The sequence below is a fragment of the Brienomyrus brachyistius genome, chromosome 20 (assembly GCF_023856365.1).
Source record: "Brienomyrus brachyistius isolate T26 chromosome 20, BBRACH_0.4, whole genome shotgun sequence".
Classification (NCBI taxonomy): Eukaryota; Metazoa; Chordata; class Actinopteri; order Osteoglossiformes; family Mormyridae; genus Brienomyrus; species Brienomyrus brachyistius.
This window is the reverse complement of record NC_064552.1, coordinates 7,558,963-7,573,844: the sequence shown is the minus strand read 5'-3', so window position 1 is coordinate 7,573,844 and position 14,882 is coordinate 7,558,963. Positions and strand designations below refer to the sequence as shown.

Sequence of the window (14,882 nt, the reverse complement as noted above, 5' to 3'; positions counted from 1 at the left end):
TGGTATCACGTAGGGATTTCTGAAGATGTGCAATAAAAAGATACGCAGGCACATTAATTCTCCAAGTCGGAAGCTTGTGTGAAGTTACTCGAAGCATGCGGTGCGATAACTGCAGACACAAAATGAAGATTAATCATAATTTCTACTTTCAGAAGATATTTCTTAGCCTGGAGATCTGTAATGAGGCCGCAGTATTCCATTGATGGTACCGGCTAAGTTTTGCCGTAGTGCTATGATATACTAAAATTTAATGCAGCATTTATGTTACATAGATTAAATCTTAATATTTTGGAGAAATGGGGTGAAGGCTTCATTTAACAAGCATACAGCCTCGAAAAATGCAGAATATGACTACACATTTATATATATTTTTAACGACTAATAAAATAAAAACGTTTCCAAGTTTAATTTGGGAACATAATTATAGTCGCCAGAAGGTATAGGATGTGTCTATGGACATGAATCTGATTTACTGTACTATACTATATTAAGGTATATTCTCCTAATATAGCTTAAGAAATGGTGTGTGTAAAGGCGAATAGGAATTTGTGTGCAAAATAAATATGGTTAATTTAAATACAAATACACACAAACATACCATGGCCTGTCCAGATGGCATATATTCATTACAGAATCATTCTATGGCCACAATATAAAGTGGAATCACAACACATAGTAAATGTTATAAAATGCTTTATTATAAAAGTGTCAACATGGTACAATTGAAACTGACAACTTTGCAAATAAACTCAAATCGGGACCTGTCAAGCGTGCTGGACAATGAACACTAAATCTTAATTAATACATTGACTAGAGCCAAACTTCAGACCCAACTGTAAGACCCTAAGGCACCTAGAGGTTTGTAATATGCTAGAAAAACAAGTAGTAGTATTTTATTTACATTCAAATTGCAGTATTCATGTTCATTTATCATTCAAAGTTTATTCACAATGTAACGGAAGTTACACGTTTCCACTGCACATTTCATTACACGTTAAGTTAGCCAACATATACTGCATTACTATGAAATGATACATTGCGGTTAGAGAGATGTTCCCTTTAATCTAGCAATAACATTTCACTTCCGCGTGATGTTTTGATTGATGCAAGGCATTGTCATCTGCATAACTTCAGACATATCACCAATTAACCCCCCCCCCCCAATGCCAGTTTAAATCACTTGATTTATTAATAAAAGTCATTTATATGCTATTTTTCGATGAGACCACCCTTCCTGCTATAGATTCATATGGGGAAAGGTTAAAGGTTAATTTGCATCACAAAAATAATAACACAGTGGAACAGCCTGAGACCTTTTATTTGCATCATTAATGTTATAGTAACTTTAGTAACCTCATAGTAATACAACTGAAGTATTATATCTTCATATGGCTTACAGTTAAAGGCCAAAAGGACCCTCTCTTTATACAACTTCAGTCAAAATTCTAAGAAACCATTTTCATTCATGTTAAATTTCTAATCTCTGATAGGTAAATATTCCACCCAAACTAACTGAAAGAACACAACATTCAGCTGATACAATCCTTATTAAAGTAGCCCTTAGTGTTTCCAGATATTGCTCAAGCACAAAATTACACAAACAAAATCTTTGGTATATTTTATGACAGTGTAACATACAGGAAGCTGGTTAACTATTTTCCGCTACAACAGAAGACGAAAACGCAACTCAGAATTCACGTTTTTAAATAAATATCAGAAGAGCAACAGTGTTTTTGTAGAGTTATTATACTATAACTTGGCGTGAAAAATAACGTGAGAACATATTGTGAAATGTGTAAATGTTCAGACAGGTGACAAGCAGTAGTGAGGAAAATTAAGTCTTAAGGCCAAAACTACAGTTAACAGTCCTCTTTCAAATAAGCTTTTATATATTTTTGCAGAATTAGACATCTGTTAGATATTTAAAAATGTAAAATCTTTGATACCAAAATAGAAAATGCACATATATAAACCAAGATTTTTTTCAACTTCTGAAATTCAACACAAGAAAAATAATTTCGCTTTTTTTTTTTAAAAAAAGTTAGAAAAAAAACTTTTCTGCAATTGGATTGTCTACAGTTCTAGGTCTGCAGCAATTACTTAAAATTACAAAGTGGTCAACTAGCCAGGGGATGGTTTGTAGGACTGTTTCAGATATGTTTACATTGGGACACGTCTGTCCCATTCCAGGACATCACTGCCCTGGGCTGTGCAGGGCGTCCGCCCTCCTGAATCACTGATACCAGGGGGTCTTTCGGACCCAGCGGAGAGTGAATCCCGCGTCGGTTCGAATCTTAATAGAAGCCGCCTCGGCTTCTCTCACGGTCTCCTTCACAGACTGCATCAGATTTTGAGCGTTATGGACCAACATCTCCGTGGCCTTTTGGAGAGGGAGAAAGCAGCAGGATATATTATCCAGTCAAGAGAGGCGTTACTGCCCTCCCATCCTGGAGGTATGGAGGTATAAGCGGCACAGGGTAACTCTCCCCCAGGACCACAGTGCAAAATAGGCAGCAAGTGACAAAGTGAGGGATTAACAACAGTTTAAAAAAACTGCAAAACACAGGACAGTCAAGGGAAGATGGACTCAAGACAGTACATATATAGTGCCTGAATGTATATAAACAATTGTAATAAATAGGGCAGAAGCAAAAACATAATCCCTGATTGTTATGTTATTAAAACATTATAACACACAGAAACACTGCTAGTTTTTAGTTTTTGATTGCATTCACAGATGTTTACAAAACTGAGGTTTATATTGTGAAAACTGGAAAAATATCCCCACAAGGTTATAAGTAACAGGTTTTACCACACTGAAGGGACATTTAGCCCACAAAATACGGTAAATACACACAACTACCCTCTACCCACCCACTGCGGTACCCTCACCTGCTCCGACTCCTCCTCGCTGATGTTGGTCCTACCCAGCATGGTGGCCTTCACTGTGGACAGGATCTTCAGCTGCGTGCTGATGGTGGGGATGCGCTCGCACACCTGTATAGAGGAGGACTGAGATTTACGCGCGGGCAATGCAGTCCAACTCGACAAGATACATAATACCTCTAAGTCAGCCATTTAACTGGGATGGCTGAGATGACAGTGCAGCCAGCACAGGCCTAGCATGACGTGCAACCCAACCCCAAACAAGGATACAACAGTGACACTCTTGCTAGTGAGAACAATCCCATGATTCATTGCATCCCGAGTTCATTCTTGTGAGGTAAGACAGTAAGAATGCTATTGCCAAGAACACAAGTGTGTTGGAATTGAGAAAAACCAAATGAAAATTTCTGAACTTACACTGGCAATTTAAAAGCTTCTGTGGGAAGCTGTGAAAAGAGGGATGCTGACCTGCAGAAGGTTGGTTCTGATACGCTTGTCCGTGCACTGCTTGGCCACCTCCTTTGCTAGACGGGTGACCTCATCGGAGGCCTTGGCAATGTCCTTGGCGCACTGAATGAGAGCGCGCTTATTCCCGCTGCCACCCCGTACCAGGCGGGACATCTCCGCCATGAGGAGCGCCATGCGTTTGGCGGCGCCGATGATGTCATTACCCTAAAGAGGGGTGTATATAGCAATTGTTAAATCAATATAAATGAGACCATCACGTTTACAATACATGTATCATCTATCCAGCTGTTTTTTTTCGTAGAGCAATAGTATAGAATGTTACCAGGTTTTTTCTAGAGTTAAGATGAATACTTAGGGTAAAAAAAATATATAAAATAAAAATAGACATTTCAGGTTCTTTCTTTCTGCATGTTTGGATGGATATGATCCTGCAAGAGAACACCCCCCTACTCAAGAGGAAATGGTTTGTCAAATCCTCCAGCTCTCAACAAAACTGCACATAATTAAAGAATGCCACTGAAATTCAAATGCAAATAATTTGAACATGTAATTTACTAAAATGACCCACAATCAATGCTGTACAATTTGTCATTTTGATACTGTACACTTCACAATACAGCTCAAGCACACGTTTCTGAATGGTCACAACATGCAGTGTGTGAACTTGTTAGTAATCCACAGCAGAAAAGGAAGAGTGTCTGTCGGAAATCTGACACCAGTGCTAAAATGCAAGGGTGTTTTAGCATCATTTAATGATGGAGGGGCAAAAAGGAAAAAAAAACATTTAGGAAAGTAATCCAAACTTTCAGTTAGTATCCCTTTGTTAGTCTTTGTTTTTTTTATTTCAAATAAAACAGACAGAGTTAAAAAGGACAGCTCGCATCACTATAAAATTACAACCTCTTGGTACATTACTAGTTTTCATGCAGACAGTCTTCCTTTTTGTTAATCAATTCAAAAAGACCAAAATCTCCAGTTTGGTCGATTAGGTTTGTTTAGTAAAGCCATCGTGGAAAAACAGGCGCGTGACATGACTTGATACGTGACTGGGAAGCCCTCATCCATGACTTCACAGGCGAGCACAATCTATTGAAGTGGGAACACCGAGAAGCTCCACCACTTTTAGGCCGGAGCAAACCGGACGCATTCAAAAGGGGAGCGCCAACGACTTGTGAAGCCAGCGTCAGTTTGACCAAGAAGAGCAATCCAAAAAACAACAACAAGTTGTCATTCCAACATAGCCAGAGGTTCCCAGCAAGGGCCCAGATGTGATGCAGCAGCACTGGATCAACGTTCCGAATGCCTGGATGCAGACTGGAGCACGGCCCGCGAGGCAAAGCATCGAGTACCTTACTGGACCATTTTCGTGCTTCTTGATGTAACGACTGAGCCGCGGCCAGCATGGGCTGGTTAACCGGCTGATTGGTGGGCACTAAGAGCAGCTCGGGTTCGTAATCGTCTTCATTGTCTGACGGCAGGACGAACTCAAAATCCGCTTCGTCCTCATCATCTATATCTAAATCCGCCGCAGCGGGTTTGAAAGCCGCGTCCGCGGCCCTGGGCTGGGCGGGAGGAGGAGGAGGTGGAGGGCAGCAGGGAGAAACAAGGAGAGAGTTAGTGTGAGGAGTAGGAGGAGGTCTACAGCACTGTTTCTCAACGCGGTCCTCAGGGACGCCCAGACGGTCCAAGTTTTTGCTCCCTTCCAGCTCCCTGCCTAGAACTGGGAGGGAGCAAAAACACTGACTGTCTGGACGTCTCTGAGGACCGGTTTCAAAAACGCTGGTCTACAGGACAGGGACGGGAAGGTGGGCAGGAATTAGATTCGGGGGACGGGGCTCTGTAAAGCTGGGGAGGCAACAGAAATACCAGAACATTCACAATAACCATCCACACATGTGTTTAAAGGACAGAAACTTTACCACTGATATAGAAGTATTATTTTTGCATCCTGTGCCTTAAATATTAAATAAACCAACTTGAAAAAATTATAAAAAATAATAATTGCATTTGTTTTGTGACTGAGGAAGCCTGTTCCTCTGAAGTTGCGTTTCTTAATACTGATCCTGAGTCTTTGTCAAAATATTTAGTGTAATGTGTCCTAAAGATATACAGTAAAGCAAATATAAGGACAATCGGTAAACAAACAGTTGAGGAGTGGGGGGGACAGAGTGGGGACAGTTTAATAGTTTAATACATGATGCAGGCAGGGGGCAAAGAATGCCACAGGTTGGGGGCGTTTGGAATGCCACAAAGAGAGAAGGAAAAACTATAGAAGGTTAGCAGGTACCATACAAAACGGGTTCATTTAATGTGGGAAAATGCGGGCACACTCAGCACACCACTGTCTTTACATTCAGGCATTTCAAAAGACATCTAACCTTCACACGCCTGGCAATTGACTAATTTGACCAATTCACTGAAGCTTTGCGGATTTGCACAAAATGAGATGCACAGAGGCAGCAGCACAGTGTGACAGCCTGGCCCCCACCCAAATTGCCATAGTAGGGGGTGTCCTGAAATTTTTAATTGTATGAAATTGAAATGTTTAATTGTATGAATTCACCAGCTATCAGAACAAAGCCTTGAATTTCACAAACTATGCCCACAGTTTTGACAATAACTGAAATACTCATTTTATCCATTCTTGGGCTAAAAGGGCTCTTAGTTGTCATCAAAAATGGCGTAGCCCCCTAATGGTTACACTGGAAAACTACAAGGAAGTAATGTCTGGTGCCCTCTAGCAAACCTATGACAAAAACTCCTCCAAGAATAAATCCGCTGTGGGCAACTGTCACGCGTGTTTCTTTCCAAGGTTACATTTAGACTAGAATCAGATGAAGACAATAAATAAATAAACAGGAGGACTGGGTTAGACATTAATCAAATCATCGTTAGGTATACAGCATGCAAGTATTTTATGAAAGATTTTTAATCCATTCATCCATTTTCTGTAACTACTTGTCCTGTTCATGGTCATGGTGGGTCCAAAGCCTATTCCGGAGGCTACGGGCACAAGGTAGGGAACAACCCAGGATGGGCCACCTACCCACCTCAATGCACGCTCACACACACACACACCTAAGAACACTTTTGTAACTCAATTAACGTCAGCATGTTTTTGGACCTGGAGGAAACCCCATGACGACACGGGGAGGACATGCAACCTCCATATAAGGGGCCATGACAGGGATTTGATCGCTGGTCCCAGATGTATGAGGCAACAGTGCTGTCCACTCCATCACGGCGCCCCAAGATTTTTAATCTTAATTGCTATTAGCTGAATCTGAAGTCATTTAATAATAATTCAGGGCAGGATCATACAGATTTATATCAATCAATCATCTGACTAAAACAGAACCCAAAACGCTAAACCTGAACGTGTAGCTCTGCATGTCGAAGGTCAGTAAGTATCTGGACCCCAGCATGTGGAATGGGATGCAGATCCAGTCCTACTCGTACCTTGCTGGACCACTTGCGGGCCTCGTCGTGCAGCTGCCGGGCCGCCACCATCATGGGCTCGCTCACCATCTCGCCCGCCTTCTGCTCGGGGAACTCCTCGTCCTTCTCTTCCGGAGGAGGGGGCCTGGGTGGAGGCACCTCTCCCTCGGGGAGTGGAGGTTTGGGTGGAGCCAGATCGTCGTTCAACTGCAAGAACACACGGAGAACTGTCCGAGGTGCTCAAAACACCAACCGTGCCGTGGAAGAAGACCACCGCGGCGTTCGGCGCATTAAGAGAGCCAACGTTGGCCGGCTAAGATAAACGAGAATGGCGGCAGACGAGGGCATGAAGAATTTCTCACAGTCTGAATGCCGACCACAGACTTACATGCAGCTGCTCCAGACTCGGGGGCGGAGGCGGGAATTCCGGTTCCTGAGGCTGGAAGGCCTCCTTCACCTTGGCTACGGCACCCAGGATCTTGTACCCAGAGTCCAGGAAGCCCTTCTGCAGCCCTGCTCGTCGCAGAACGGTATGAAGATTTTTGTACACTGGTAGGTGTCACCTTTGTACATCAGTGCGGTGCCATTAAAAACAGCTACATAATGGAAATTCAGTGGAAGTTCATATCTGAGGTTCTCGAAGGCCCCTAGGCAGACGGGGAATTCCTCACTAGGAGATGTGAAGCTTAATACCTGGATCCTGGATGTTCCCTGCCACGGCCTTGGCGTTCATCACCATGGGGGAGATGGTCTTGCTCAGCTCGTCCGAAGCCGCTTTCACCATCTCCCGGAACTTGGGATCCTCAGAGTTCTCCACCTCCCGCTTGGCCACCAGCAGGACCCGGTTGGCGCGGCGGGCGATGCTGGTGGCGCCTGCGACCAGCATCTGCGGCTGCACGTTGGCCATGGCGACCCGGCACTTGTCGATGTCCTTCTTGATGGCCTCCTCGGAGGCGTCCAGCAGGGATTTGGTGTCGATGGCTTCGTCCACCAAACCTGAGCACGGGCAAAGCATCGAGAACAAGAGTCAGTGCGTTTCAGAAGATTTATTTGGTAGCACTTTACAAAAAGGCTACGCTTTGCCATTTATAAATGGTAATAGCTCATAAATAAGAAGAAAACTGTGGTACAACTTGTTTATAATTGTCTAGTAATGATTTGCAAAGTGTAACAACATAATTAATAACCTGCTTATAAACCATCCATCCATCTATAAGGGTAGCCTTATTGTAAAGTGGCTTTATAGTAACACACAGCATATCGCTACACTAAAGATCCACGCACTTAAATCCACGCCATTCACTGTTCGACTGCAGCTTGGCATCCAAAAGTGCTGCTTTCTGACAAAAGTGGGCTTTGAATCACGAGCCGTGGCAACGGTGCAAAAAACTATTAGGGATTCTGTTCATTAAGAGTCACTGTTACACCTCTATAGTGCTGCTGGTATTGAACTACTGTGCCTGTGTTTCCAAAGGACAGAAAAGGTACTAAGGGAAGGTGCACTTAACATACTGATCTGCTGTTTGATTAGGACCTCTGACTTAAATTTAGGAACGTTTCTCCGTTTAAGCCGTCTGTCCTTCGAACTTTGAGCAGACCACCCAAAAACTGTTCAGTCGCCACAGTGTACATTAAGCCGTGTAGCTCTGTGTATATTAAGCATGCGAGTTAGAGGTGAAGCAGGATCTTTGCCGTTTTTAATACGCAGTACATAAACGTAAGCAGACAGGAGGAGTAAACATGGCGAACTTGTTTGGTACCTGTCATCTTCTCAATGTTATCAATCCACTGGTTTTTCATGGTGTCAAAATGTTCATAGGCAGCCTGGTTCCCTGGGTTCCTCAGCAGGATGCGAGCAGCCGATATCACCTTTTAGGAGACACATAGCCGGTAAACCCTGCTGATTAGCCAGAGGCAACAGCTAAAAAGGGCAGAACATGTCACTTAATAAGTATCTGCAAGCATACCATCTACCACAGGCTGAGATTCTGGAACGCTGGAATTTCTATACTGCATTCCCAGCATAATTCAGTAGCCACTCTATTTATAAAAAGTTTTAATTTTTTTCCAGGTTAAAGCAACAGAAATTTCTACACAGTCCCAAAATTACAGGCCACGTTGATCATCCAGAATGCAAGTGGCTGGTCTTACTGCGCCTAAGAAAACAGCAACGGCACTCAATGTGAAAACATGTGGGGCGCAGTCTCATACAAGCCGTGCTTTCTAGAGAGGAACGAAGGAAAGCAGAGGCTGGTAAGATGGGGACTCAGGTCCGGGCCCAAACCCTCCGGTGTAACCAGGCAGCGATCAGGGCCACGGGCAAACCCAAAACAATGCTTCATCCCCCTCATACCAGCAAACGCACCCCCACCCCAAATTTATTGTTACAGCGCCTTCATATCGTCAAGAGGGGAAGTGATAAAAATTTTAAGCTCTTTTCAGTATCTTTAAAAATAAGATAAAACCATGCAGAGGTGTCTCCATATTTGTTTTTCAGGAGTTATTTGGGGGCACATTCACCCAATTTGAACACACACACACACACACACACACACCTGTGGCGTCAGCTCCCTGGCCGACTTGACGGCCGTCTGGATGCCCTCCACCGTGCTCTTGTTGGCCGTTCCGACGGCGGCTGCTTTCTCGGCTGTGGCGCCCAGCTTGTTAGCGTGGCTTTCAAAGTTAGCTGCCCGTTCCTCAAACACCTGAGAGCAGGGCATCAGGGACACATGGGCATTAGGGATGCCCGTGCACGAAACACAGCCTCTTGGGGAAATTCATTAGATAAAAACGCCAAAATATGATCTTCACCTAGTACAGTTTTCCAACCCAGTCCTCGGGGACCTCCAAACACATTTTTGCTCCCCCTCCCAACTCCTAGCACTCCAATGCCAGGTACTGAGCCTCTATTGGCAACAAGCAGGGAAGGAGCAAAAATGTGGCCAGTCCTGGGTTTCTTGAGGACCGGGCTGATAAACACTCACCTAGCAAATATTGCAGAAAAATTTAGAAGTGTTGTTTTGGTTCAAGTCCATACTGAATATACACTACCTGTATCATCAAGAGGAGCTTCTACGCAAAACAGATTTGCTTTGTCTAATATTACTGCAGCCTTCACGATGCGTTCGTATAACGGGTCTCGCTGGGAAACGGAGATGGATATTACAGGAATGGGGACCAAAGTCGGGAGGCCATTACAGCCAGACCGGCAGGCAGACACAGACCTCATCCCTGTTGGGGGCATCATGGGGGGCAGTGGCTGCGACAGCCAGCAGCTTGATGGGTGTGGTGGTGTCACTGAAGATGTCCGACACCTCCTGTGTCATGGCTTCCTGCATCTTCCCCTTAAGGTCCTGGCAAAGCAAGCGATGCGTCATTCGGAGTCAAGACAAGACACACAGATGCACGAGACGCGCTGCATCTTTTACGCAGCGTACGTGGATTACACAGTTACTCAACTCAAAGTACCAGCTAAGTCTAAATCCACGGCGACTATTAAGTATCCATGATGACTACCGAGTTACACCCTGCTCCTTTTAACACGGAATACTCTTGATACCGCGTAAAATAAATATTTTCATAATATCTGCCTTCAGAGAGGATACTCATGTCCGCAGTGGAAATGGCTTTACACCATATTATAATCCTCCAGTACATGGCTTATGCAGCGTAATGTGTTTTCTTTGGGATATTTTTTCTCCCTGTAGTATTGATTTGTTCCAGATTCCTACAGCTGGCGTTTGGAATATGACAGAAGCACAGCTGGATGCAGTGACAGTCCGAGCCACCAGGGGGAGCACTTGGCCACCTTCCCGATCTGCTCCGCGAGCTGACCTTTAGGGCTTCCTGGAGCTGTTGAGCCACGATGGACGCCTGTGGGGAATCGCCCTCGCCCCGCGCCGCAAGGTCCGCCAGCTGCGCCATCAGCTGATCCACACGCTCGCACTTGCCCAGCAGCTCCTGGCGGTACGGGCCGGGCATGACGTTGGCCAGCCTGTGGCCCTCGGCGACCAGCCCGCGGATGGCGGCCTGACCTGGAAGAACACATAGGGGTCACTCTCAGAACGGATAAGACACGCTACAGCGCATTAGCCAACCAGAAATTGTTTCACTATAAAGGAAATTTATACAGTAATACTCAATACTGCTATTTTGAGGCTTTAATCTGATATTTTTGTTTTGATCAGAATTCATAACAATACATGTTTGACTTGTATGTCACTTTTGATAAAAGGACCTGCTAAATAAAGTTGTTAACTTCTGCTCTTCGGCACCTCGGGTACACGCTGTAAATTGCCATCGAAGCTGCTATAGATCAATGTCACGTCAGGGCTTAAGTGCAACAATCAACGTCATCGCTGCACTTTATTACTGCGAATTTTCACCCACTCGTTGCTGCTTCTACATATCAGGGTTACATATCACAGCACTGACTTTGCAACAATTTCTTTTATACACACGCTGTTCACATTACATTCATAGTTGGAATGCCCAAACGTTATTATTTATCCTAATGTTATGTGAAGATATATACATACACATACACATTATTCATTGTATAATTGTTTTGGATTTTATTCTCGTATCTTATTATTGCTACCTATACTGGGACATTAGCACCTCATTTTGTTCCTGGAAGTAAGGAATCACAGAAAAAAAAAAAAAAAAAAAACTTCACACATCACTTTGCTTTAGCTGTCAAAGTAAGTAAGTCAAAGTAAAATGCTCATAATGCACAAGAGTTCTAAGAAAGAAAGTCTGAGCCTGAAGCATGGAATCATTAAAGGGAATGAGAAGGTCCCACTGAGCACGGCCAGCCTCACCCACTCCGCGGTCCTCCAGCGTGGGGTTGTCAATCCAGCGCTGCGCCTGCTCCATCTTCCCCTCCAGGTTGACGGCCGCCTTGGCCGGCCTGCTGTTGGCCACGGCCTTGTTGGTCTTGGACTGCAGGTTCTGCAGCGCCGTGGCGATCTGCTTGGCGAGGGCTCTGGCTTCGGGGGTGTCGCCTTTCCCGCTGCAGGGGCCATGGCACGGAGAAAACGCATTCGAGAAGCCGGCATGGCAGCTCGCACCCCAAAGTTATTCCAAAATGGATCAAGATTAAAATCGCTAGTGGCAGCCTGAAAACCCAAATGACACGATACTGAACCCAGGCTCCGGCCTCTGAGCCCAGACGAGAAGCTACAGAGCCGGACCCCAGTGACGTACGCCCTCCTGAGGTCCGCCAGCTTGCCGGTGAGGGCGGCGATCTCTCCCATGGAGCGTAGGATGTCCTCCCTCTCCTTGGGGTCCTCGCACAGGTCAGCGATCTTCTTGGCTTCCGCCAGGAGGCCGCGGATGTTCTCCTCCCCCTCAGGGCCTCCGTTAGGGTCGGCCAGCCAGTTCTTGGAAGGGAGGAAGAAAAACACGAGGGCTGTTGACGGGGGTTCATTTTAAACGGGAGAAAAGTAACTGCGTATGGATAAGACTGCATAGTGCTACCAGTACATAAGTATGTGCTCAAATTTGAATAAGTACATAATATGAATCTACAAATTCTGAACAAATGAATACCCTTTTTTTTCTTAACCCTCCATGAATTGCCTTGGAGATGTTTGTGCATCTCAGGGATGGAACAAAAAAAAATACTGATCCAGAAACCTCATTCAAAATAGGGAACCTGAGGACCTGGAAGCCAACATGGATCTGGGGGGAGGAGCTTGTCTGCGACACCAGGTGGCTCTCGCATATTATTTTAAGCCTGCACTGTGGCTTAATTAGCCCAAACATCCTGAGGCAAAGCGTTCCCGTTGCCATGGTGCTGACCTGCGCGGCGTCAATCTTCTTGGCGATGGCCTGCTTCGAGTTGGCCATTTCCTCCAGCTTGCGCGTCGCGTTCTCCACCTTGCCTGTGAGCACATCCAGGCCCTGCGCCACCTGCTGAGCCTTCTGCATGGCTGCGGGGGTGCCCCCCTGTCCCCTGTCAGCAGAAGAAGGCTTAAGCTGAAGTTTTATATGGAGCTTTGTATTCATAATTAAAGACTATTTTTTTTTTGTGGGCAAAAATGTTTCTAGACCTTCTGTCAAAATTTGATTTGTCCTCTTCTCAACCCAAAGCCAAAGATCTTCAATCTGGGCGCAATCCTTAATTAAGAAGCTAAACCGGCTTACGATTCCATACCAGAAAACTACTTTTAAACTGTTTTTTTTTTTGGCAGAGATTGGCAGGGCACTCTATCAAAAGGGATTTCACTGTGTATCCGCATTGACTCACTGTGGTGCACCATATCCGAGCTCACCTTAAAATCAACAGATCACTTATAAATTTCGTAAATCAGTAACAGTTGACATGACCTCCATGTGACTATAATCAGGGATGCATGTAACTGGTACCCAAGTACACATTCACTATTAAAAGTGATACCTGCTACAATCAATTGTAGCATTGTAGCAATTGCGCATTTGTGCCGATATGGCAAGAAATTACTGTGCATTTTATCATTTTTATGTTACTTCGTACATCATTTGTGGTATAAAGGTTAAAATGCATGGTAATTTCTTGTCAAGTGCATATAAAATACATACGCATTGGTGACGTTACAGTCGATTGCCACACATATCGCTTATAAAGGTGAACGTGTTCTTGCGTGCCAGTTTTGTGCATCTCGGACTATAAGCCACGTAGACACAGGATTCATCCCCGGATCTGTAGGACTTTACCTTGCACGCAGGTCTGAGACCTGATCGGTCATGTGGCCCAGAGTCTTCGCCGTGCCCAGGATCTCCCTCCGCTCCTTGCCGGCACAAAGCTCACCCACCTTCCCCGCCTCGTCCAGGATCTGCCGGATGGCCTGCTCGCCAGCATCACCTGCCACAGGCCACGGCATCAGCAAAGCGCATCGGAAATCCACGCCGCGAGTGCCTATTGGACCGGAAAAGGCCCCTCGATTCCCACGAGATTCAGCGCACGTCATTTTGCAGGATGGTGGTTACCTGGTTGGGCGTTGGGGTCTCTCAGCCAACTCTTAGCCTGATTCATCTTAGAGTCTATGAGTGCTAAGGCCCTCTTCATGGCCTCGGTGTCCTTTAAGGAAAGTAAGAATAAAAGGGTTTATCACAGTCGTGCTACCGTTCATTCACACACATACGGAGACAGGGAAACAAATACTTATCTAAAGTGTAGAAATCACACACAAGGTTTCTTATATATTTAAAAGCTCATGCCCTCCACACTGAACACACACACACACACACACACACACACACACACACACACACACACAACAAAATGAGTCTTGACAATCTAGCAGATACTGGTCTAAGAAATAGAGCTGCAAATTCCAGCTACCTTTTAAATTTTGTGTACCTTTTAAATGTACAACTCGGCTCATATTTAGTCACACCATTTGTTAAACTATACTCCGCAGGGGGGTTTGATGTCATGTGTCTATTTATCAACTTCCTGACCTCACTTCAGAGATTACCGACTACATGTTTTTATAAGAATTGTTTTAAAAATTTAGTAACGACTCATTTAGATTTAGCTCATTGTCTTGCTGACAGACTTTCTATGGACTTGCCCAAATGAAGGCACAGATTGCTTCACAGAACTTCTCATATTTTGGCATTAACCACTCTGCGAATGCTAAACATCTCACGGTATGGAGCCATCTTTCCTTTTTTGGTTAACGTTTTTTAGCTGTGGTCAGCATGAGTCATCCCTCACTCCAGCAGTCCAGGGGTGGGGGATGTTGGACGCCTTATGATAAGAGTTTAATTTCGGACTCTCTCATGCATGTAGTCTGTCGTTTATTGCTTGTCCCACTAGCGGCATATCAGCACTTCCGTCCTGACTGCCTTCAAGCTACAATATGAAAAATGAACGTGCATTTAATTTACATTAATTAACTTTAAAGTAGGAGGGGGGAAAAAAAAAACGCAGAGCGAGAAGGATTTGCTAAACGTTACACCAAAGAGGGACCTTCAGCTCTCCAGGAAACATCCTTGTCTAGCTTAAGAGGCATCTTTTTTAACCCTTTTTTGCAATAGTACTGGGAGAGAGAAAAAAAATTGCGACAAACTGAATTTGCTGCACTGCAGTAGCGAAATGC

At 44.7% G+C, this 14,882-nt stretch overlaps 1 protein-coding gene across 4 annotated transcripts in view; it reads right to left on the bottom strand.

Annotated features, from left to right (window-relative positions):
• Positions 1-676: 676 nt before the first annotated feature.
• LOC125715699 (vinculin) overlaps positions 677-14,882 on the bottom strand; it is a 37,138-nt gene continuing 22,932 nt past the window's right edge. Inside the window, exons 7-22 of one of the 4 annotated variants that reach the window (XM_048987537.1) lie at positions 13,765-13,858; positions 13,492-13,639; positions 12,598-12,751; positions 12,001-12,176; positions 11,616-11,806; positions 10,627-10,826; positions 10,017-10,145; positions 9,348-9,497; positions 8,553-8,661; positions 7,486-7,788; positions 7,181-7,305; positions 6,814-6,999; positions 4,704-4,916; positions 3,355-3,558; positions 2,893-2,997; positions 677-2,380 (exon numbers count right to left, since the gene is read on the bottom strand). In XM_048987537.1, coding sequence (XP_048843494.1) covers positions 2,234-2,380; positions 2,893-2,997; positions 3,355-3,558; positions 4,704-4,916; positions 6,814-6,999; positions 7,181-7,305; positions 7,486-7,788; positions 8,553-8,661; positions 9,348-9,497; positions 10,017-10,145; positions 10,627-10,826; positions 11,616-11,806; positions 12,001-12,176; positions 12,598-12,751; positions 13,492-13,639; positions 13,765-13,858 — 2,634 coding nt within the window. In that variant the 3' untranslated portion in view covers positions 677-2,233. The remainder of the gene's footprint in view (positions 2,381-2,892; positions 2,998-3,354; positions 3,559-4,703; positions 4,917-6,813; positions 7,000-7,180; positions 7,306-7,485; positions 7,789-8,552; positions 8,662-9,347; positions 9,498-10,016; positions 10,146-10,626; positions 10,827-11,615; positions 11,807-12,000; positions 12,177-12,597; positions 12,752-13,491; positions 13,640-13,764; positions 13,859-14,882) is intronic. The other 3 variants (XM_048987538.1, XM_048987539.1, XM_048987540.1) reach the window with 3 other exon arrangements.